General features: G+C 38.9%; 1 protein-coding gene across 1 annotated transcript in view; it reads right to left on the reverse strand.

Moving 5' to 3' along the window:
* Positions 1-807: 807 nt before the first annotated feature.
* Positions 808-26,588, reverse strand: part of LOC136866922 (zinc finger protein 568-like) — a 58,443-nt gene continuing 32,662 nt past the window's right edge. The window contains exons 4-5 of the mRNA XM_067144015.2: positions 8,712-8,794; positions 808-2,068 (exon numbers count right to left, since the gene is read on the reverse strand). Coding sequence (XP_067000116.2) covers positions 1,162-2,068; positions 8,712-8,794 — 990 coding nt within the window. The 3' untranslated portion in view covers positions 808-1,161. The remainder of the gene's footprint in view (positions 2,069-8,711; positions 8,795-26,588) is intronic.

The following is a 26,588-nucleotide window of genomic DNA, read 5'->3' on the forward strand; positions in this document are numbered from 1 at the left end:
AGTTTAGCAGGAAAAACCCAACTAGTAGAAATCAAGACCAGGTGACAAATGAGGACGACATAAATATTCTTATGGGCATACTGTTGCCGCAGGGGATTGTGCAGAAAAAACTAAATTAGGACATTATACTTCTCGCAACTGCTTGTTGACCACCTATTTCCCATCAGCTGATGATGCAGAATATATTTTTCCTCGCCAGGCTGTGGATCAGACGGTTGACAGGTTCGATCACGGTATCCGGTGGTATTTGAAGGTGGTTGAGTACATCAGTCTCGTGTCGGTAGATTTAATTGCATGTAAAGGAACTCCTGGACGAATTTCTCCCAAAACTGACAAGGTAAAGCCAGTATTTGATGAACCCATAGCAAAATTTTCAGAAGCTTACATCGGTGATGGCAAAGTATCAGTTGACGAGAATATCTTCTTATGGAAAGGGTGGCTAGAAGGGAAAGTTTACATACCAAGAAAACGATCGCGTTTCGGAATGGAATCGCACAAATTTTGTGAAGCCGAAACAGGGTATGAAATACGATCTGATTCTCTGTGTATCATAATGAACAGCTGTAAAAAAAACACGATGAAGGCCATAAATACTGTAACTATTACCTGTACTGTAGTGTAATATAATCCATGTGTGACTGTTATGAATTGTACGTCTATAACCTAGATCCCTCAGGAGCGCTAACGAACATAACAGAATATTTCGTGAGTATTATGTATGCCAATTTAAATCTTTTAAGTACATGGAAACCTTGCAAATCTAAAATGAACAGGCACAGAAAGATTTATTTCCAGGCAGAGATTATTAGTAAAGTCTAAAATAATTAGGAATAAGTTACACTATAAAAGAAAACCAGAAGTTTTTTTTTGGGGAGTAGAGAAACTCGGTATCACATTGTGAAAGTGTTTAGTACGCTCTTGCCCATAGTACTGTCAAATTAAAATGGTAGGAATTTTCAAGAATTAAATAAACGTACCCAAACAAGTATTTCTCTTGGTCATTATACTATTCATTTAAATCTAAGATAGTTTTTAAGCAAGTAGTTAAAAAATCTTTCAATCAGGGAAATCACTCCCGACCTGGGGGTGATCAAGCTTGTACCGAGTTCCCTGCTTAACGGACAAAGTTAGACTATTCTCTGAACACTGTTATTTATAGCATTACTGAGTAGCGCTTGCCTTTACACCCGTGTGCGTTGGGGTGTGAACTTTTAGCCTGACTTTCTGATTGAAGGATTCGCCAAAAGCACCGGATTGCTTCTCGCCCGTGTGAGTCGTCATGTGACGCCGTAGGTTGGCCTTCATGCTGAAGGATGTGCTACAAACATTGCAGCAGTATGGCTTCTCGCCCGTGTGAATTCGCATGTGGAAAGTTAGTCTGACTTTTTGCCTGAAGGATTTGCCACAGACATTGCAGCAGAATGGCTTTTCGCCTGTGTGAGTCCGCATGTGAACTGCTAGGTTGTCTTTTCTGCTAAAGTATTTGCCACATAGACTGCAACAGCAAGCCTTCTCGCCTGTATGAGTTCGCAAATGAAATGCTAGACTGTAATTTCTCGTGAAGGTCTTCTCACAGTGTTTGCAACAGTACGGCTTCTTGCCTGCATGGCTACGCATGTGAACTGTATGACTGCCTTTCTGGCTGAAGGATTTGCCACAGACATTGCACCAATAAGGCTTCTCGCCTGTATGAGACCGCATGTGTGTGCTTAAGTCCCTCGAATCCCTGAAAATCTTAGTACATAACAAACATTCATTGTCCTTCCGGAGTGCGTGCGACGGCATATGCCTTGTCATCATAGTCTCCTTTGTAAAGCTTTTATAGGAAATTTCACAATTGTGGGACGACTGCTCGATATCGATCGTGACGTGTTCCGACAGGCTGTTTCCACTGCCGATGAGATTTCCGCAGTGATCGCACTTGGAGGGACGATCATCTTTATGTATCTTCAGAAGTTGTAAGAGACCCAACTTCCTGGCGATGACTTTACCACACACATTGCACTTGAAACAAGGTACCCCGCCATCCAGAGATTGATGATCTGCGTAGCTCACCTCGGGACTCGATCTACGAAGAAAAAATTAAAAAAGAAGTTACCAATATATCACCAGTCAACTCCACTACATTTCTCACACAAAGGAAATGCTAGTGAACATTCGACTCCCTGATATCCCATGCACATTCCTGAGGGCAAACATGATCTGAGGTAAAATGCAGAGCGTAGCTCTCAGTTGTTAGGAGGATGTCTTGCGTCTTTTCCCTCGAATTACGATATCAAGCGCAATAAATCTCTGACGATTCAGGAATGTACGAACTCACAGACAACCTCATTTAAAGAATGCGTAAGAAGAAGTGGTACAGCCTAAAAGAAGAAATGCAAGAAATGCAAATGTTTATCTATTCAAATCCGGATGAGTTTGATCTCCTACACCGAGGCCGGTATATGCTTTCGATATTTGATGTTGTTCAACCACTCTACGGATTGTAGCAGATGAGTAATAATTTTTGTAAAAGCCCTCGTTTTGGGGGTTGTTTGAGAGTATCTCAGTGTTGTAGACATGAATAAAGTTGAGAATATTATATGCCGATAATCAACAACATCTGCTGAAGCATGGAAAATCATTTATATATAGTATTTAGTATCGTGCAAACATACATATTGAATTTGTACATTATAAACATATCATTGCAGCATTCTATCACGTCACAGTATGGATATTCCTAATTACATAGTTTTAATATGCAATCAAATACAGCCGACTTACATATAGTACGGTAGGTTTATACTAGGAAGTTCATACTTACTACCATGTACTACATTAGTCTACGTCTCAATTGCTGCTTTTAAGAGAGGCCGTATGCAACACCGACACTGCTAATCCTGATGACATCCTCGAAAAGCATAAAGATAACAATAAGGTGACCGCTCCTTCCCTAACCCTGATGCTTTTATTTCATCTCGATATACTGTTGTCATAGACATTATGATGGCGACAAATAATATAACTTTGGTTGTAGTGTTTTATCACAATGTTTTGTTATTCTGAAATATTAGAACCAAAATGCAAGCTATCGCGTCCTTGAATATTCATACAAGTGTTCCTTTAACACTACAGCTAAAAGGAACAGGAAGACCAAGGCTTGAAGCAAAAATCAAGATGACAGGGCACTGAATTGCACCGTAGTGGATATTGCTGGCATGTAGTGGAATGCGATGCAATTAATTTCAAGAACTTGCAGGTACAAAGTGATTATTTTAGTGGAATGACAACATCGTGGGATAGCACCCAAGTCTGTGACTGTCTCCCCAGAGCAGGGCGGTTCTAGATAGTCTAGATAGTCTGGGAAAGAAGAGCGAGAATTATAAATTTCTTCATCAAAGGTGAGATCTGCTTGTAACAGGCACATGTGAAAATAACAGGCACATGTGAAAAGTCATTCATATGGGCCAATATACATTCTAAAGGAAGTGGTACTTCCCACTCCATGGTGTATGCACTGAATGCATGACATCCTCACAAGTAAAGTAGTGGGAGGCTCGACCACGTGTTGTTACAGCACTCTTAAGATAAAATAAGTGGACAAATAAAATGGAGACATTGATTCAAGATACGACAGGCTACACCACTGGATCACCACACAGGATACTGATATTGCCACCACAAGACAGCAGGGGGCAGAAAATACGACACCGGTTTTTATTTCATATGATTTGTGGTGTACCTCACAAAACAAAAGGTGCAATAGTCTGTGGCAATTCCTCTTTACGTGATTACGTGATTTTAGTGACAAGAGATTTATCATGTTCTCAATTAGTTTTGCAGTAAAATGGTACTTCATTTTGTATTGATGAATATTCTCAATTAACCAGCTACACTGCCGTAAGACGTGGCGCGTCCCAGGTGACGGATACGGGTTCCCCACCGGCCTGCCGGCAGACTTGAGCGAAAAATAATAGCTCTCGCGGAGGAAACACACACAAAGCCCTTACTAGCAATGTTGGCGGAGACTCGGAGACTGAGACGTTCGGTACGGAGCAGTCGGCAAAGAGGTAGTCTACCTTTCTGGAAGTTAATGCAGAAACGAGCGTAGCGTTCCTTCTCCAGAAGAGCGGCTGCAAAGGGCGTCGGTTTTGCATGTCCGGAGCGGCTTAACTACCTGCTGTCATAAGCTGTAAAATGCTTCATTACAAGTCGGCTGTAACATAACACCATCGCATCATCATCGAACTATGTATCATGGAATCAGAACCTAGGTGCATGGGCTGTGATGGCTAAACCCCCATTCTGCATCGCATCACTGAACAACGTCTGGACGATATAGCGAATTAGCTAAAGCACATGAGAGAAGGCATATTGGCACCTGTGAGGTGCAAAAAAAAGTTGTAGTCAAGACCAGTCATGCGAAATACGGTGCAGTTACTAGCTGATGTACAACGGAACCCAAAGGGCAACTAACTAATGATGTTGGCATTGTTATATCAGCAAAATTTGACATTTCAGTCCCCGAAGTGCAAAAGTATGACAATCGCTTGATGTAACTGGTGTACGTTGTTGATAGAGGGAAATTCCAATTTTTCAGTGCAACGCTCCACAAACTGGACTGGGTACGGAAACCAATGATGCCTTCTGGGCACTGCTTGTCAACAAGACCACTGACTATATAGACATGTCGGACGGAAGAAACACCACACGGCCCATGGCGGACAGAAGAATGACGACGGCCAATCATCACGAACATACCTAGTCACGTCCTGCAGCGGCTCCCATCCAACTCACACTGACTACATCCGACCAGTCATCTGCAAGCTGCGCATAAAGTCACCAAGTGCCCAGTGCTTCGCAGGAAATGGACCAAAAAGGGTCAAATGCTGGCGCCTGTGAGACGGAGGCCAACGTTGTTGCAAAATTTACAGTGGCCCAAATCAGCATATTTGAAGTGAGCTGGACGAAACTGAAAGATGCCGCATGCTCTATTCTTGGAACAACTAAGTCAGGGCGACAACGACAATGACACGTGACTTCGGAATGACGATGTTAAGGATGCAGTAAGGTTGGAGGAACAGCTGTACCTCGAGTTTCTTGCTAGTTGGAATTCCCACAAGGCAGCCAGTAGTAAAGTGAAGGAGGTTATTGCCATAAGAGAGGCAAATCGTATGCAAGTCTATATATGAAAGTTGACAAGAGCGAAGACGAGCGGGATATTTAACGGCTAGTCAAATCGAGGCATCACAAAACGGAAAAATCCAACGTTTTTACAGCATCAATGTGGAAACAAACGATTTGCTACTCGGCTGACGTGAGGCGCGAGAACGCTAGTGGAACTATTTTGACAAAATTTCAATGCTGGAATTTTGAAGGTCCAATGAAGGAAATTGATGTCAAAGAAATCCAGGTTATGCTGAAGGAAATAAAATCAGGGAGCCATCAGTCCGGATGGTCTACCGGCGTACTTTCGTTTCATTCGACTGTGGGACGAAGCTATGTGGCTAAAACAAGCTTTTCAACAAGATCATCAAAGAATGTCAGAAGCCAACAGAATGGCGACGGATTATCCATTCAAAAATAACGGAATCCCTGCCCATTTTTTCTAATCACTGCCCAATCAGACTTGAGCCATGGGAGGAACGTTTTCGAACAAATGCTCGACAAAAGGATTAGCGATTTAGCCATACTTACAACGAGCCAAGCTGGATTTGTGTAAAAATTATGGCACAACAGGAGCAATCCACGCTGCACGGCTGTTAATTGACACTGTGAAAAGAAAAAGAGGCTTCATCTCGACTTTCTGTACCTGGAGAAGGTCTTCCATTGCGTTCCTCATGACCTTATCTGGCAGCGCTACAAGAACATGGCATTGCAGAGCACCATGTTGAGAGGGTACAACTGCTCTAGGTAGAACCAAGGAGTTATGTTCAAGCTGCCGCAGGAGCGTCTGATGACTTCCGCATGATTGTAGGAGTCCATCATGGCCCTGCCTTATCACCACTGCTGTTCATTCTTGCGTGGACATCATTATATCAGACCTGCACAAGCCAATACCATGGACACTTCTCTACGCTAATGATGTTGTTTTGAGTACAGAGAATAAGCTTGACCTCCAGCGTCAAACACAAGGTCGAAACAATCGACTGGCGCAATATGTTCCGCGTCTCAACAAAGAAACAGAATACATGACATTGCACCGCCGCGAAGTTGAAACCATGCATGTTGACGGTGAAGATATAGCACGAGCTCTACAATCCCTGATGAAGTCAACTTAAGGATATACAAAGCCTGGCTGAAGTGGAGAATGACAACTGGCGCATTTGCGACCGTCGGATGAAGGAACATCTAAAATCTGAGATCTACCGAACTGTTATCTGTCCTGTCGTTCTCAACCGCAACGAATGCTGGAAGTTAACCTCATCACTAATTGGTAAGCTCAGGAATATGCGTCTTTCCACAACTCAGCAATTCAAAAATTTTATGAATCTTCATAACCTGTTTCTATGTAATTCAGTAGGAAATCGACATGGCAAATCTTTGACATTTAAAGAAAAGTAATTTAAGTTGCTGCATGATATTTGTAGACTGCTGAAATGAGAGTCAGGATAACACAGCGCCAGAGGTGAGATATAAAACAGTGGGAAGCAGTAGATAGAGTAAGATCCGGTCAAGTGAATCCTTCGGAAGCATACAAAACCTGTGATATACATCGGACTAAGCTACGTAGAAAATGGACTGTCCTCCGCCTTCTATACCAAGGAAAAATAATACACACAAAAGGCTTGTCGCTTTGCTGGTTCTAGAGTGCCTCTGCACTAGATATGTTTAGGAAGAAAGCTAAATTAAACTCCATCCAAAAATATAAATACGCATGGTGAAATAATTTGGTGTGCGAAAAGTATTCATAACCAACATTTTTATTGCTGGCAATATTGTAAGCTTGTTCTCCAACGTAGCCTACCGTGTCCTGTTACACAAGAATTACAAAGAAACAGCAGAATTTGAACCTCGAAGATTTGACGTATTTGGGCGTTCTTCAGTTGTGTGCATGGTTCGAATCCGACTAATGAGAGAGTGCGCTGGGCAGTTTTGAAGACTGAAATGAATATTTCTTGCCACTAGTTGTGAATGTACAGTAGGAACAAGTCAATGCAACACAACAAAAGAGAAGAATATAATCACACACAAAATCAAATAAACCTTTCAGAATTATCTGGTTTGAAGTCAAACCTTAAGCTATGACTAGCCATTGCGGAACCTGCCGATACAAGGGCGCGGCTAAGAGCACAAATCCGAGCTTATACAGTCATTTCCCAGGGATTTTCAAAGACCGTTTCACACAGTAACCAACGAAGATCCGACAGCAAAAAGTTAACTAGCAAGTAGTCCAATAGCACACCTACTGTTCAAAAAAATACTACAGCATTAAAGCCTTTGAAAACAGTACATACACTTGCGCTACTCTGTTACATCACTGACAAAAATAACAATTTTTAAATAAAAATATATCATAACATTATTATTTACCTACTTTTACGAGATACTAAATTCCCTTATTGACGAATTCTGGAAATTCCTTAGGCAACTTGCACAAATTTAAATCTTCTCTTGTAGCTGCCCAATTGTATGTATGTGTTTGCAAACAGCAAAGTACAAGCAACTGACTGACAATGAGCAGTAAAATGAAAAGTGGGAAATGGCAACAATCAGCAAGTGTGACCAGAACAATGGAACAAACATAAATTCAATTCCACGATATCTTTTTACGCTTAGAGCTACATCCATTCATTATCTAAAGGCTAAGCCTTGTCGCTGCAGTCACATCCCACGGTCTTCAGCAGTTTTTTTCATCGTGACATAGGAAGCAAAACCCAGTTGACTGATTATGTTCCTAAGGTATGAGAGACGTGGCCTTTCTCTCGACTTCTTCCCTAGAGGCTTTCCTTCGAAGACATTCTGGAGAAAGGTGTCATGTCGTAGAAGTTTCATTGAAAAGTATGATATGTAAGATGTAGCACTACTGAACTGAACGTTTCATTTAAACAACACATTACCAGCTTTGGTATTCACAGATGTAGGAATTTGACTTAACCCACATTAGAACTGCTAAGATCATTAAAAAGGAAATGTAATCAAATATATAATTCAAAATGATATTCTCTGAGTTATTGTATTTGAACTGAGCCATCAATATACTGATTAATGAAGCTAAATTATGTTAGTTCAAAATAATTATATTCTTTGCAATGCACTTAAAAAATAACAATTTTGAATTTGTAGACTTAGTTTATAATCTGTCTCTTTCTGTTGGTGCAAACGTACAAAAGTACTGAGAATATCTGGAGGTAAAAGTTGCAGTTGTCATTTCAGATGATAAAAATGTGATTAACAAATGATGCAGTGGCATTGAAAGAAAGATTATATTTTTCTGATTTGCTTAAAATATTGTAAACAAATACATTTTTGAAATATCTAGCTCTACCAGAGATTTCTTGTAGATATATATTCAATAAAACTACATGAAGGGACACTAAATATGAACTTAAAATTCGTGAATATTTTAGAAAAATTTAACCAAGAGAATTTTAAGATTTTATTGTTTTAATGTAACCTTTAAAAGAAAGGATTAAACTGATGAAAACGGCCAGTTCTCAGAGATAAAACATCCACTACTGAACACAACTGTGAATAGGTAAAACATATGCTATTTGTGATGCACATACTTTGTTTCTTCTTTGATGTACGGTACCAGCTGAACGACGGTATGTTGTTCTATGAATATTTCGTCCTTAATGTCTTCGGAAGGCTGTAAGTAAGAAATAAGAAAAGTAGAATAAAGAAGTAAGGGTATAAAAATATATAGACCTAAGCAAGAAACAGCTGAGAAAATACATGTCATATTGGCACAATATGAGTATAATTAATTTATCTCTAAATTTAAAAATATAAGAAAGGAAAGGAAGAATCAAATCAAATCAAATCGAATCAAATCACTTTATTTGTAAAAGAGGTGTCTACCTCGGTGGCAAATGGTATACAAAATTACAATATCAAGCACTAAATTTTAAATTAAAAAGAGAAGAAACATTTTCCTAAAACATAGTATTATATCATTTACACCAACAATGACACAGCTCGTACTTAATAAATATAAAATACGAGTTTTGTGTGTGTACATTGCTCAGAATTTATAAAGAATTGTATTTCAGTGATAGTTGCGTCCACAGTAACAAGGAAATGTACTTTTTAATTTTTCACAATTTCTGTCTGTCTGTCTGTCTGTCTGTCTGTCTGTCTGTCTGTCTGTACGCTCATCACGAGAAAAGGGCTGAAGATAATTTAATAAAAAGCAGTATGTTAAGTCGGGGAGTAAGTCGCTACAATCTAGGCCATAAATAACTGTATTCACACTGAATGAAATGGTAGTTTAGAGGAAAGCTTAAAATGTAATTCTCAGATATTAGTGCTCCTATCGATAAATACTACATAACTAAAGTTATTTAGTATTAAATATCCCATCATTTATGCCTTATACATTTTTGTCATGCCGGCTGTGATAACAGAGATATTCATGTATTTGGACTTTTGTTGCTAAATCAACGCCGAGTCACGAGAAAATGGGTAAAGACATTTTAAGGAAAATCGCTATGTTAAGTCAGGGAATAAGGAATAAGAGACCCTAATATCACAGAGTAGGAAGAAAACTAAATAAAGCCTACAATATAGAAAGTCCATAAAAATGATCAACAATAACACTACATTGACCATTGTTTGTTGTGATGTGCTTTCTGTCTTCTGCTGTCACTCACCTCCGATAGATGGGTACACTGCTGCGTACGGAGTATAACAGCCTGCCTCAGTATTGGCAGGAAGTGGCTGGTAAGCTAGATCTCTCTCTTATTTACCATGCCATTCCTCTGTTTAACACATTTTCTGATACTACTGGTACGTAACACACTGGTTCATCATAGCATTCCAGCTAAAATCTCTACTCTGACGCACTGAATTGAATGAGCAGGGTGCACATTTAACGCAGTGTTTGCAGAGCAGTGTTCGCGGCTGTCTGCAGCCTGGTCATTCCAGCACTGGAACGTTGGACTGTTAGGTCGGCAGCGTAGTACTGTTCATAAAAGTGAGAAACTGTGCCGTTTTTCATTTCATCGAATATTTTGTATGTCAACATTTTTATCGCTACATTCCTACTGACGTCCTATGTTGACTTCAGCTGGATATACCACAACGACAGTCTATCTAAGAATTCCGTAGCGAAGCACGTGTACATCAGCAACTGCTTAATAAATGTATATTATTTCCAAAATTCTACTCATAATACATTCTGTACTTACAAACATATTCAGTATGTGGAATGACTTCAAATAATACTATACAAATGCTAAAAGATTAAAATTTACATTACATTTATTTATCATCTTATTTATCCATTTTCTAACCTAATAAGCATAACGACCTGCTGCGTCTTAACCAGAGCCGCTTTTGCCACCGCCAGAGATAAGAGAGATACAAACATGAAAATGAACACGCAATAGGATAGCAGTAGACAAGGTAGCAATAGAAAAGGAGGAACATGAGAGGACAAATACTATCTCCAAATCTTTACCCAATACAATTGCTCCCTTCTCCTTCTGTTTGTGTTGATCTCTATTTTCATACTGACTAGCTATTTTCTTTATCCTCTCATTTTCACATTTCCCGGTCCCATCTTTCTATGCTTAAAGTAAATACAAAATTTTAATATTCCACCTACTCAATACTAAAAAATCATGTGATGTTTTTACAAAAACATTACAATGACATTAATGTCATTGTAGATTAATGTCATTAATGTCATGTAAAGTTTTTGTAAAAACATCACATGATTTTTTAGTATTGAGTAGGTGGAATATTAAAATTTTGTATTTACTTTAAGCATAGTCTCAACTCAATACGGAACGTAACAATGAAGTTTATGACCCATCTTTCTATACATGACTTATTGCCTCTTTGTTCATTCCCATGTTCCTGTATTCTTATTTTCCCAAAACACCTCACTGTAATACCAAATAACCCCACATTACTCCTACCACATTCCTAACAAGCGGACAAGCCTTCAATCATAACCATAGAAATAACCATCAAACTTCTCTAAACATCACAGTAAACCATCAAGAAAAATCAATCAATCAATCAACATCCACTAATCATCATTTAGGGCTGTCACCCAAGTAGAAAATTGTTTATCAGATGTTTAGTAGAAAAACATTGTGGAATTCATGATACAACTACCTTGGTAAATTATTTCAATCACTAAGCCCTCTTTGTATAAATGAACATTAGCCAAAAATTTTCCCCTTGAATTTCAACCTATCTTCATGTTGTGACCTTTCTTATATTTTAAGAAGATGACTTAAATTTATTCATCAACTAATGTCATTCCAAGCCACCTCTCCAATGACATCTCAGAATATACTGCTTAGTCGAACAGCTCTTCTCCTTTCTCCAAGTCTTCCCAGCCCAAACTTTGCAACATCTCTGTAACACAACTAATTTGTTAGAAATCACCCTCGTGTTATCTAATCAAGTAATCCTGGTGACGGTCCCATACTCTAGTTGTGGCCTTTGCCCTCTCCTTTACAATCACTAAGTAACCTCATAATCATATTAAGAGATCTGTAAACTTTATTTTCAATCATGATTGTGTCTTACCACAATAAAGATTTGTCCTTCTTATGAATACGCAGGTACTAATAGAGGAACTTTCACACCATCAACACAATAATTAAAACAGAGAAGACTCTTTCTATCTGTGAAACACACGACCTGCCATATCATCCAGTTTACCATCATACCACTGCTCACATTGTCAAGGTCGGTTTGCAGTCGCTCGCAATACTGAAACTTATTACAAACATCCTTACCTCTGATTCCAGTTTATACATAGGCTATAAGAAAACAAAGGTCTCATTACACTGCCATGTGGGACCCAATCCCATAATCAATGCAGGATCAAATAAAGTTCCCCCTACTCTAACGCTCTGAGTTTTATTTTCTAGAAATATAGCCACCCATTTGGCCACTGTATTATCTAGCCCAATTGCACTAATTTCTGTCAGTAGTCTCCCAAGATCCAACCTATCAAAAACCTTAGAAATGTCAATTGTGACACATTTGACCTCCTGAATCTAAAATATCTGCTGTATCCTGGTGGAATCTACAAAATGAGCTTCAGTGGAATAATGTTTCCTAAACCTGAACTCCCTTCCATCGAACCCGGTAGTAATTTGGAAACGTGTATAATAATATCAGAAAGAAGGAATTCCAAGAGCTTGCGTGCAACAGCAGTCAAGATGACTAGTGTGTAATTACTGACATTATGTTTATCACATTTTCTTTATACACAGCGTGCTACTACACCAATTCTTCATTCAGTTGGTACAGCTGCTTCATAAAAACACTAGTCACTTAAGCACTACAGATTAGGTTCTATGCCTCAACCAACTGACTTTAGTATATGCCCAGAAATTTTACCAAACCCAGCAGCAATTCTAGTCGTTTTCAGACGGTTAGATAAGCCTGATGTACACGTCCTGACAGAAAAGAGAGAATTTTCATGCATTTTAACCCTCTTAATGCCGGCTCCCTTACTGTTGTGTTTGCCAAGATTGCCAGAGAGAAAATGCCTGTTATGTAGCACCGAAGAGAAAAGCATATCCTATCCTCACTTTCAAGATATTTTATTGTAGTTTACATTTTCTTGTAGCTAAGCTCATTATAATAACACCAGGAAAATAATTCATAGTGCCCAGTACAAAATTAAAGCTTTTCATGCAATTTTCGAAAATAAAAATAAAATTCGGATCTCTGTACGTCCTAGTACTATGATGATGAAAATCTACAGCCTGTTTCCAGTCATTCGACCGGGTCAGGAATGGAATGAATGAAGCGGCGAGGATAGGAATTGTGCCGGCTGTCGAAACCTGGCGCACTTGCGTGGGGCAATGATTAATGAATGACAGATGAAATGAAATGTTATTGGAGAGACTTGATGGAATGATTTATGACAGGGAAAACCGGAGTGCCCGGAGAAAACCTGTCCCGCCTTCACTTTGTCCAGCACAAATCTCACATGGAGTGGCCGGAATTTGAACCACGGGACCCAGCTGTGAGACGCCAGCGCACTGCCACCTGAGCCACAGAGGCTCAGTCCTTTGATTGTACTCACCTAAATTTGGTATTCCTGTGCACACTGATGGATTGTTTACTGGCTTGTAAAATATCAATGTTTTAAGAATAATCTTCTCCGGATCACTACCCATACTTGTCGTATGTGCATATTTACATTTCACGAACTTCCACCTCTCAACACGTATGCAGTCCTACACACAAACCATAAAGACCTTTCTGGCACTTGGCGCACACAATATTGAGCCTTTTTATTGGTACACCATCCTTATTACTACATACTACACAGCGTTTTAAATTTCTACTGGCTAATTTCTTCCTCCAAGCCAGAGGAGAAACTCCCTCCTCACTGCTAATTTGGAATAAAATGAATGAAGAATTTAATAAAAGTGAAGAGAAAGAAGCTTATCTTAAGAAACGGCTCTTTCCAGAGTTGAATTTTGAGTTATTTAGTGAATGTGGTGCTAAAATTCGGAATAAGCCTAAATTTTAATTCTAGACCAGGCATTACTAATACTACTACTGAGTGAGCCTCTGCCTTAAATGTGCACACTGCTCACTGAAAACAGCGGGTCAGAGCAGGGATCGAATAGCTGGAATACTTGTGTTATATACCAGCAGTGCAGGAAATATATGAACCAGAGAAATGTATTGCTAAAGAATAAAGTTTTCTAATTCCCCAGCTATTTCCCGCCAGTATTCAGTCCAGCTGTTATATTCGGTATGAAGCAGTAATCCCATCTATCGGAGTTGAATAGCAGCATAAGAGACAAAGAACATCACAACAAACAATGGTCAATATGTTATTGTTGATGAATGTTATGTGCTCTTGATATTGTAGGCCTTCACATTTAGTTTTCTTCCGACTCTGAAATACCACTCTTATCATAGTCGGTACGATAAAACTGAATAAAAATGATCGGAAATTGTATTCTCTCTAACTTGTGTTATGTAGTACGTTTCGATAGGACCAATGACATAGGTATTTAAAAATTAAATTTTAGGTTCCTTCCCTTAACTACAATTTCATCCAGCGTGAATAAAATTGTTTATAGCTTAGACTGCATTTTCTTATTCCCCGACTCTATATACCGATTTTCATTAAATTATGTTAACCATTTTCTCGTCGCTCGGCGTTGATATGGACTTAACAAAAATACAAATTCATGAATACCCCTGTTATCATAGTCGGTACGGTAAAAATGTACAAGACATAAATGATCGGAAATTCTATATAACCTTAGTAATGTAATATTTATCGATAGGACCACTAATAATATAAATATTTGAGAATTAAATTTTAGGCCTTCCCCTAAACTACCATTTCACTCAGCGCGAGTAAAATTATTTTTAGTCTAGATTGTAGTGGCTCATGCCCCGACTTTACATACCGATTTTCATTAAATTCTATTCAGCAGTTTTCTCGTGATGCGTGTAGACACATACATACATACATACATACATACATACATACATACATACATACATACATACATACATACATACATACATACAGGCATTACGGAAAAGCAAAAAGGACATTTTCTTGCTACTGCGGACACGACCTATTCAGAAATAACATTCTTTTCACATTCTGAGCAATGTACAGACAAAACACTTATTTTATATTGCACCCGTCATGCCGGGCTCAGCTCGGCGTAGATCGTTCGCTTATCGGCTGTGCGGAAAATTTTTAAGTGCAGGGATAGATGATGAACTAGTGGCAAATGAAAGAAAGCTAAATAGGTTTCACACATTTATTGCAACTACTGCTCTTCTCAAATTCTACAAATAATTTACAAAATCTAGGAACGTTTCGTATGATTCGTCTTCTTTTATGTTGTTACTAACATGGACACTCCATCGATAAATGGAACAGCAAATGCCTGAGTCTGTAAAGATATAATATTTAGATTTTAGTTAAAAATTAATTAAATGACTAATAATAATTAATTTGAGATTATCTCTTCCATTAATAATTAAATTATTTGAAAATAAAATTTCCTTCCTCAAGGACTTCATTTAAATCGAGTTTGAAACTGATCATTTTCACTCCTTTCTAAAAAGTAAATAAAAATGTTTTCCATGAAATTATGGTTGAATCGTCTTCCTTAGCCTTTAAACTAGTTAATAAATTCCCTTTCATAATTATTCAGTAGTTGAACTTCACACAATAACTTGGAATTTGACATCATGTTAACCTACATTTACCCATTGATTGATAATAATTGGTTATGTCACGCTTACGAAGTCTATTTTGTGAATTCAATCCACTGATATGGCCTATATTTATTTATATGTATTCGCTAGTTAAGACCCTATTCTTCCTTAAAAACGAATAAAATTCATTAAAGGTTTATATTCTGTTAAATAGTGAACCACTGAAGTTAGCATAAAATTGGCCAAAAATCCACGAAAACAGCGAAGAGCATCATCACAAATATGGAATGTAAAATTACAATGAGCAAAACACAGACAAATCACACACACTACATTTACACAAAGATACACGGAAATATTATATATATATTTATACGAATGCTAGCCCTTGACTATTATTTTCAAGTTTATTCAAAGTCGGGGAAATATTCTCATGATAACAATATCGTGGGAAATTCCTCTCATCAACTTGATATGTGACAGAGCAATGATTATCACTTTATTGAAGAATTCAGTCATACGACGATGTTCAGGGAAAATTTACGAGCAGAAATCATCCGAAAATTATCGACAAAATTGCCTAAACACAGGTCAGAATTAACATTACGCGTACGCGGTTCATGAGCTGCGATATTTATTTTTATCCTTCCACCATAATTGTGGCTCTCAATTAATCTGCGCCCACAACGAAGAAATCATGTCAGGTAACACATTTTCTTCTTAAATTGACTTAATAATGGATGCACAGTTTATCCGCTAAATTCCATAATATCCATCTACCAGTCAAATAATTATAATAGCACAGCAAAAATATATAGATGTATCGGTCAGATACTGCCATTTCCCAGGCCTAAATTAATACAAAATGAGCACACATCAATCTTATTCAATAACAATAATTATTATGCTCATGACCTTAGGTGTTCCTTTACGCGATAATTAGGCTAATTTATTATTATTATTATTATTATTATTATTATTATTCCTGGCCGCGCGAGATCATACATGCGGAAGCTACTGCACAACAATATCTCAGATGACTCTATCGCGCTCGGAATCCAACTATACGTCGTATAATCGAGGAATGAACTCTGATATAATGGAATTCACGAAATTACTGTCCCATCTGATCTCAATTCAAGTATAAAATTATTCAAATGATCCTAGTTTAACGTTGAGGTCGTATTACTTTTATTTCTCCTGCCACAATGAACTCGGGACAGTTGAGACATTTCTTGATGACATTCACTCAAAAACAAGCTAATAGGTTCAAAATACGCACACTCATTATCCCAAACTACCTTCACCAAGAAAGAAGAGATGGAAAATTTATAACTAATAGAAATTCTTCTAAGCAAATAAGTAGAGGCTATATCATTACACTTTACATTTTACAAATAGAAAGAAAGAATAACAATGTTTAAATATTACTTGGTGGTGACTGTCGATCGTAGAACTCGGGCTGATGACCTAGTGCATTACCGCGTTACGCACCATCGATCCTGGTCTCGCCCGTCTGAACTGCTTCACATTCTACTCGTTCATTGAGGACACGCTGACACGCTGGAAACCACACCATTCATATTGTAGGAAGACAGGCATCTTGACTTGCACTCGAACCAATAATCTCCTCTGTAGAAGTTCTTGCGAAAGATGAAACTGAAAATTAAGTCTGAGACAAGTCCAAAACACACACCGCTGTTTGACGAGATGGAAAAGCAACTTATCTTTTGATATCTTCAGTTAATTGTAAATAGAATCTGTGAATGTCTGAACTGCTATCTGTAACATGTTGGAAGCTCTAAATAAGACGAAGTTCTCCAGTGAGCAAAGTGCGTCTTTTCACGTCTGTAGTTGAAGTCAGAATAAAACCCCACTCGTCGCGTTCAGAGGTAGAAATCCAGGGTAAAGTTTCCTTAGGAAAATCCATAATTCACCGTCTTAAGACAGGGGTGCGTCTTTTCATTATACACGATTGGTCACTTCATTAACTTCACACGAAATGTATCACCTGATTGGCTGCCATAGTCACACGTCATATAACTTTGCTAGTATTGATCGAGTGTTAGACACATATTTCGCCTGATCACGTGGTGTTCACGGCTGATTTGAAGGTCGTCTGGCTAGCGGTATCTGCTTGTTTCCTCTCGCTCGCTCTCAGCTGGGATTTCCACGCACCTGGTAACTGGTTCTAGTCGACTCAACGTGCTAAAACTCCCTTCCTGGTTCACGAAATAATGTTCCAATTCACAGTAGAAATAAAATATTCTCCCTTAAATGATTTTTACCACTTTTGAAGGGGACAATATATCGTTGCCGGGAACAAACCTCCTATGTATCAGAATTTGTGAAAATGAGATTTTAGCACCAAGAGATTCAGAATGGCTGCCCCTACGAAGTGGCAAAACCTACAATGTGTAAGAAAATATTAAATGGGTTAAATTCCACAAAATATTGTACCCCCTATGAGGCTTAGCATTTTTATTGATGGGTAAAATCTCCTATGTGCTTGAAGGACATATAGCAGTATTATGCCTCAGTCCACACTGTTCACGCTACCAGGAAATATCTCCTATGTGTTGAGTCGAACACGTTAGTGTTATACCTTCCCGAGTTCTGCTCGACAATGCCAACTCTACAGGGTTTGTTTATTCTGTATGCCGCCAGACTGAACAAGGAGACCTCAGGTCTTTTTCTGCCGCTTCTACTATTACTGCTGCAGGAACTTTAATGTGAAGAGAAATGTTCAGCCGTGGAAAGAAGATTCTACAAACGGCATTGGAGATAGCTACAAAAGATGATCAGGCCAAAGGTAATTCAATTAATAAACAGTAATGAATATCTTAAAATACCAACAACACAAGGGCTATCGCAACTGTATGCACATTTAAATAACAACTACTATGGATTGTAAGATGACAGTAGTATGATCGTTTTATTTTCTTTAATATACCGCAGGTGCATCTGTGAAACCCATAACAGAGACAAATCACCATGGAAATTACGACACCCCTACCATATAAGAAATGTTGGACGACGTTACAAGTTCTGCAGCAGGTACGTATGAATTACACTACCAACTTGAAACACATGGATATCATAGAAACGATGTTCGGCATGAATGTTACATTAGTGGCAAACAAATAGCCATGTGGCCTCTAAAATTTATCGACAAAATAATCCTCATTTCCCTTTCATCTAGAAGAACCTTCTACATCCATAGCGACGACGACTGATAATGGAAATCGCCTGTCCTATAATAGGTAGCCTTTTACTGTGAGTGAGGCGCTGGACCATTTAGAAATGTCTGTTGGTAATGTAAGCGCAGAGAAGAGACTCAACCGTACAGCAAAAGAAAAATCCCGTTCAAATAGATTCTTTGGCAAGCCTTACTTAGGCTTACAGCAAAAGGCTAAAATAATCACAAAACAGGCAAGAAAATTAGGTAACAGAAGCAAACATAAAAACTTATAAAGAAGACACAGAAGACGAGGAGCACCGATGTCAATTGTTCAAAGATTTCTGTCAGATTCCATCCTGGGCTGAAAAGAAGGAATACATCAGAGGGCTTGTCACCACTAGGAATGTTCTCAGGAGGCGCAAAGAAACCGCAGGCGACATCAAAAGAAAGAACGTAGGACATGATATACATTTAACTAAACCTGACGGAGAAAGTGTGCGTGTTTGCCGAACATTTTTCATAAACACTTTGGGAATTGGTGAGGACAGTTACAAGATATGACACATGTACACGACATCGAACATATTTCAACTTCCATTGGTAAGGGAGCAGATAATTCAGACACCGTTGCCCAAGGCAGTCCATTGAAGAAACGTGTCCTAGAAAAGCAGGATGTACCTATGTCCATCAATAAGAAAAAGAAAATTGAAGACAAGAAGACAATCCGTGAGTGGCTTGGAGTTTTACCTAAAGTTTCCAGCCATTATTGTCGAAAGTCCACGAAAAATGTATACGTTGAGGCAACTTTTCGATCAAAATTACATGTTTTCAGTCTACAAGGAATGGTGTGACGAAAACAATAAATCTCCGAGCTGTAGAACTCTTTTCATCGATACGTTGGAAGAAGACAAAATTTATATTCATCTGCCTAAAAAAAGACCAGTGCGATATTTGCTGTGCATATAAAGTTGGTCAAGTAGAAGAAGAAGAATATCAAAAACACCTAAGGAAAGGCGATGCTCGGGAAGCGAAGAATAAAGCTAAGGGGGCCAGTACTGATTCTCATGCTGTGGTAACAATAGATCTTCAAAGTGTTCTTTTGTGCCCTATGTTGCTAGCATCCAAGACATACTACAGACAGAAATTTCAAGTACACAATTTCACAATTTATGATCTAAGAAACGGTGATGTTACACTTTATGTATGGCACGAGGGCAATGGTGGTGTAAGTGCAAATAAATTTACATCATGCATAGTTAATTTTATTGAACATTTTCCACCTCCAACCAACAAGGTTACCTTAATTTCTGACGGCTGTAATTATCAGAATAGGAACAAGGTTTTAGCCAGCGCCTTAAGTAATGCCACTATATCTAGGAACATCACCGTGGAACAACTGTATCTGGAAAAGGGGCACACTATGATGGAATGTGATAGTGTTCATGCCACTCTAGAGCGCTACTTCTCTCCACCAATTCACCCATGGATTATATAGCAAGAATGAGGCAAGCCAGACCTACGAAACCGTACAATGTGAAAAGTGTCGACTTCAGTTTCTTTAAGGATTTTGAGCATAAATCAAACCTCCCATCGTTACGGCCTGGAAGAAAATCTGGCGACCCTGTAGTGACAGATATCCGCCAACTGCAGTACTTACCTGATGGAAGAATAAATTACAAACTGGAACACACAGCAGGGTGGGAATAACTTCCACAGAGGAGGAGAATGAATTCTCCGATTGGTGAACCACGCAGTTTGTACACTGCACAATTGCCAATCACAATATCTAAGTTCACTCATTTGCAAGAACTGAAGCAGCTAATTGAGCATGACCACCACTCTTTCTATGATAATCTCTCTGTGAAGCCGGACAAGTGAAAAGTTCCCAGAAGAGGACAGTGATCAATTTGCACAGTATAAATTTAATAAAATACAATTAGGAAGCATTGATGTAATAAAATTCAGCTGAATAAACTGTAATGATTCATAAGTTTGAGTTAAACTTCAATATAATAAAAGCTTCATTCTTAAAGCAAATTTTCCTATGTGTAATTTCGTGGAAACCATAACCTCCTATGTGTCAACGTAATGAACAAAAATAAAATATGTTCTCAAATAATTGATATTACTGCAGTTAAACAGTACAGGGTTATAAAAAGACAGGTGCGGAAGGGATCTAGATTACTTCGATAATCATGAAGGTAAGTATTATTATATGAAATAGTTTTTGTCTCTCCTGAGAAAGTTCTTATTTTGCACATAGGAGGTTTTTGTGTGTTTTCGGCACAGCCGCTAGCCTTCTAACCCCAACCTCGCAGGTTCGATTCTGGCTCAGACCGATGGTATTTGAAGGTGTTCAGATACGTCAGCCACGTGTCGGTAGATTTACTGGAACGCTAAAATACTAGCAGGACTAAATTCCGGCACGTCAGCATCTTCGAAAGCTGTTTGAAGCGGGGGTTGCAAATTCAGCACTTAGCAACTTAGCCAATTAATTGCCAAGCTGAGTAGCTCAGATGGTTAAAAAGCTGCCCTTTTCCTTCTTAGTGTGCATGTATGTTCAGTACTCAGCATGAAAGCAGCCTAGATCATCAAAATTATAATTATTTGCGAACGTTTCCAAACGTTGGAGTGAAAGACGAAAAGTGAATATTATTACTGTCCCCGCCTCGAAAGGAAGTCGAACTTGAAGTGTTTCATTTACGCAGACAAGCACTTAATGTACAGTCATTTAGTTAGAATGCATGTTTCCTTCCAATTAAAGGACCCACCGGTTCGATTCCTAGTCGGGTCGGCGATTTATTTAATTTATTGCAGCTCGAAGGTTGGTTGATTTTTAATTTAATGCACAGTCACTTAGTTCCTATGATAGTCCAAGGGAAAGAATGCCGAGTTCGATTCCCTGTCGGGGTGGGATTTTTAATTTCTCGCAGCTCAAACATTAGGTGTATGCTTTCAATGCGCAGTCATTTCCTTAGCACGATACTCAGCAGTGATAAAGGGAAGAGCCCTGGGTTCCATTCACAGTCATGTGTAGCGCGAATATTTTTCTCTGTTCTGAACACAAAGTTTTATCCTTTAAGTGATATCGAGAGTATTGTAAGCTATTATAATTCCCTGCAGGTCAAATCTATCAGCTCAAGATGTTACAATAAAAAAACTTCAGACTTCCAAACACTAAAAACCAACAGCTGTTACTCATTAGCTCACAAGCTAGTGTCTGTGACTCTGCAGCTGCTCAGCTTCAAGGCCTTGAAGTAGATTTATAAAGGTATGTCCCTTATGAATAATGCACATGTATTAAACCTTTCATCATCTCCGTAGTCCCATACCACCATCTTCTTCCAAGTTCAGCTCCTAGCCCCAGACCATAGCTCAGTCCCTTTATCCCCTCTGCCCTTTAGCCTTTTCCCTTTAGTCCTTTAGCCATTTAACCCTTTTGCCCTTTAGTCCTTTGGCCCTTTTGATGTTTCTCATCTCCTTGACCTAGGGTCGCCTATCATCTTTATGGTTCTATGAATAAAGCATATGTATTAAGCCTTACATAATTTTCCTAGTCCTATCAAAACAGTGTGTGTAGCCACCATCTTGTTCCAAGATTAGATCCAAATGCCCCTGGACCATGTCTCATCATGTCTAGTTAGGTAAGCCTGGGATGGAATTGAAAACTCGAATCTGTAACGCCCTTGTCAAGTTAAGCTGGCCATCAAATCTGTGCCTGTTAGCTTAAGCTAGTAATCTTGTCCCTTATCACATTGGCAGTTGGGTTAAGCTAACACCCTTGGGCATCAAACTTGAGGCTGTAAAGCAAACGCCCTTGTAAGGTTAAGCCTAGAGTTGAATCCAGGGTGTGTGAAGTTAGGCCTCGAGTCGAATGTGTGCCTGTTAGGTTAAGCTTGCACTCTTGTCCGTATTCATATTGGCAGTTAGGTTAAGCTAGCATTCGTGGGTATCAAACTGTAAAGCTAACGCTCTAGTAAGGTTAAGCCTACGGTTGAATCCAGGGCCTGTGAGGTTAGGCCTTGAGTTGAATCTGTGCCTGTAAGGTTATCTTTTTTCTAGTGGTTTTACGTCACACCAACACAGATAGGTCTTATGGCGATGATGGGATAGGAAAGGCCTAGGAGTTGGAAGGAAGCGACCGTGGCCAATTAAGGTACAGCCTCAGCATTTGCCTGGTGTGAAAATGGGAAACCACGGAAAACCATCTTCAGGTCTGCCCACAGTAGGATTCGAACCCACAATCTCCCAGATGCGAGCTCAGAGCCGCGCGCCTCTAACCACATGACCAACTCGCCCGGTCCTGTTAAGTTAAACTTGCACTATTCGCCAAGCCCTATTTTCAAATGTCCCGCCACGTAAGGTCATGTGAGCTGAAGCATACATTCTCAGTCAGCACATTCCGTGTGGTGGTGGCCGGTGAACTTGTCAATAGTATCTACTAATATCTTCTTCTTTCAGTGTTCCATACCATCCAAGGTCACTGAGTAAACTTATACTGTAAGTGTTGATTTTCGATTCAATATGAACAACATCAAGAAGACTTAATTTTTGAAATTCTTGTGATTTTTGAACAGTTTTGTTTTAACATAAATGTATTCTCCTGTTGTACTTCGTGTCATTTGCCAGACGTATTACAATTCCCGCCACGTCTAAAAATGCCTGAAAGTGCCAACACAAATGGTCCACCTGTAGAATCCCTGTGTTCACCAAATCAGTGCAGAGTAGTTTGGAGGCAATATATAAACATGCAGGTTATTAAGATAACATTTTAGTAGAGCAAACAACACAAATAGTGTTCAGAATCTTTCATTTTGTCATGCAGTGGACAACTGTGTAAAATTACAGGAGTTAGGTGAGATCTTGATGTCTCCATTGAGCATTTTACCAAGTTTTAATACAATTGATGTCTTTGATACTCCAGGATAAAATTAAAAGTCATTACTTTTAAGTACTTGCAGGATTACTGTCATCTGTGATAATACTTGCAGTTTCCATTGCATCCGGTCTGGTCCCACCCAAGCAGTCCCTTGCCAGATGACCACATGGATAGGGACATCTTCGTATGTACCGATTAGAATAGGAAATTTTACATAGCATAGATAACTCCCACAATAGGGATGCACCATGCAAAACTTGTCCGCTAGGCAGCGTAATGGTAATACCCGGTATGCGCTTTCCGCTGCTCGATTGTTTTACATGAGACTTATATGGAGTATTCCTACATTTGCGATCATCGAAACGAAACTTTTGTTTTAAATGCATTAAAATGGAGTTACCATATTCTGCTAATGTTTTCAACAAGACGGGAAATGGTGTAGGTGCAATGACGATTGCGGATTTGGAAGCAGAATTAAAGAAAAGGGGCGTAAAAGTATCCGGAAAAATGCAAGAGTTGATTGAAAGGTACCAGTAAGGAATAAATGCAGCAACTCCTTCTTTTAGCGTTTTTGTTAAGAATGAATTCTTAAAGTACAAATAGCATTTTGAAAACATTCCTAATACGGTTTTTTTCTTTCCTTTGCCGGAGATAGGCGGGCATAAGGCACGACATTGGTGTGACAGCAGTACCTGGGGCTACATCCAGTACGACTGAACTTCATTTCCGTGGAGCGCACGAGTTTCAGGATCTTGTTTCGGACCATAAGAAAAATACCCGTATAAAATTTCAAATTTGGAAGTAATGAGTTATTTCCTGTTCAGGAAGTCTGAAATTGATGGTGCTCCAGTGTCAAATTATAGGTCACTATGTGATTCAGGGTACCGTACCGCACACGGTGTTATGGCTGTTTTCCTACTTGTATATCTTCTTGCTCTCGGAGTTATTTCCAAGGTACCGGTGCCACACCATGAAAATATCGAAAGTACAGCGTTCTCCTTAAGTCTTCGTATTTCGCCTAAAATTATTGAAATAGGCCATATTAACTTTTAAGAATGTACTACCTTATTATAAAATAATTTCTTAATTAGTACTAATTAGCTTACTTACCAGTTTCAGTAATGACATAATCTTCAACTGTAAAATATTTCGAGCAGGCTTTGATATTAGGAGTCATATTTTTATTTCGTAGGTCCTGCCTAGGAATCGCATGCAACCACTTTTTACGGAAAGCATCTTGCTTAGGAAATTGATGGTATGAATACAGTCGACATTAATTTTGGGACAATGGGACATAGCAATAGTCAGGCATCACAATTTTCTTGTCGTCTATGTTGTTGTAACGATATATTAAATCTTTAACTTCAGCATTCAACTAGGTAATTTCCATTAAAAACACATACAAACAAATGACGATCGACAAGCGCATACCGGGTACTACACGTGAGACATCTATCGGTAGTGCTTCAGTACATCCCTATTTGTAACGGCAAAGTCTGAAAGAACAATTTGTACAAAGTTCACACTACTGTCGTAACAACAAGCTGCTGTTTGAAATGGGCAATTCTGCAATATATCGCAAGTAGCAGTGGTACCAACTCCCACACATTATATATATTGCAAAGAATCTTGGAACAGTATCAGGTGTTGCATGGCCTTGGAACAAATCCAGATGTCACATAACACCAAGCAGTGCATTACAGTACTCTGAGGAAAACATAGGAATCACTTGAAGAAAATGAAAATATTCATATAAAAACTACAACGTTCCTAACGATATTCAGACTTAATACTTTAAAATAAGCGGTGTATTAGTAGTGGTGAATGACTTTTAACGGGATGTACAACTACATAACCATCTCTAAAAGAAGGGAGGTCTCGCTTACATGGACATGAGATATATCAAGAAGGCTTCAAGGATATTTAAGACTAACTGGAGACAAAAATGATAAAATGCATAAATCAGTTAGCTAATAATAATGGAACTGAAGCAAAGTATTATTTAAATCAACGGAATTGGTCAACATGACAAAGGTGTGGCTTTCAAAAATGATGATGATAATGATGATGATGATGATGATGATGATGATGCTTGTTGTTTTAAGCGGCCTAACATCAAAGGTCATCGGCCCCTAATGGAACGAGATGGACGACATGATAGATGATAGTTAAAATTTAAAATTTATCCACTGACTAGTTTAAAAAATGGTGATGAAGAAAAATGACTATGAGATTAAAACAATCAGTGGATCTAATTCGCAATGCCTTATTTTTTAATAAAATAAGAAAAATACAGGAAATAAAGGAATAAGGCTTTGCCTGGAAGTATATATATATATATATATATATATATATATATATATATATATATATATATATATATATAATTTGCATTAGACGTTAAAATAACACATTGAATTACGCAACATAAACTAAAATGAGGTGAATGGGACAAAAGCGCATTAACACAAATACACTAGGACAAAGGACATCATTACACACAATAGAAAACCACTATCCTCGTACAGCGGATGACGAGGTCTGCTGACTGCTCGTCATCTCGCAGGGTAATGGAGATTGTACTCGTGAGGTTAAGACCACGGCGCAGATCTACCAGGTCCACACACTCCGTAAGGATGTGTACTGCGGGAAGATGATCGCCGCAAGTACACACCGGAGGGGTTCTCCTTTCAATAAATGGGAGTGAGTCAGGATACCGTGGCCGATCCGAAGACGGCATAATACCACTGCTTCCCTCCGCGAAACCCGAAGGCCTCCATACCTTCGTTGTTCCTTTTATCGCTCTCAGCTTCTCTGGAAGTGGAATGGCCTGCAACTTCATCTCCCAATGGGACATAACTAGATGTCTCAGCTGAGTGCGAATATCACTTGCTGGAACCTTGTAAGGCAACGGGGGCAGTGTAACTCCCTCATTGGCAGTCTTATCTGCTAATTCATTGCCCTCTACACCCATGTGGCTTGGGAGCCACATAAATGTAATTCTGGTGCCGGCATCCGAACACCCGGCCAGCAAGTCCTGGACCCGCTGCACCAGAGGGTGCCGAGGGAAACAGGTATCAATAGACTGTAGCGAGCTGAAGGAGTCAGTACAAAGAAGAAAGTGCCGGCGCTCACCGGACAATGCGTATCGCAGAGCTTCACAGATGGCATAAAGCTCTGTTGTGTACACACTACAAGTTT

This window comes from Anabrus simplex, chromosome 3, assembly GCF_040414725.1.
Source record: "Anabrus simplex isolate iqAnaSimp1 chromosome 3, ASM4041472v1, whole genome shotgun sequence".
NCBI lineage: Eukaryota > Metazoa > Arthropoda > Insecta > Orthoptera > Tettigoniidae > Anabrus > Anabrus simplex.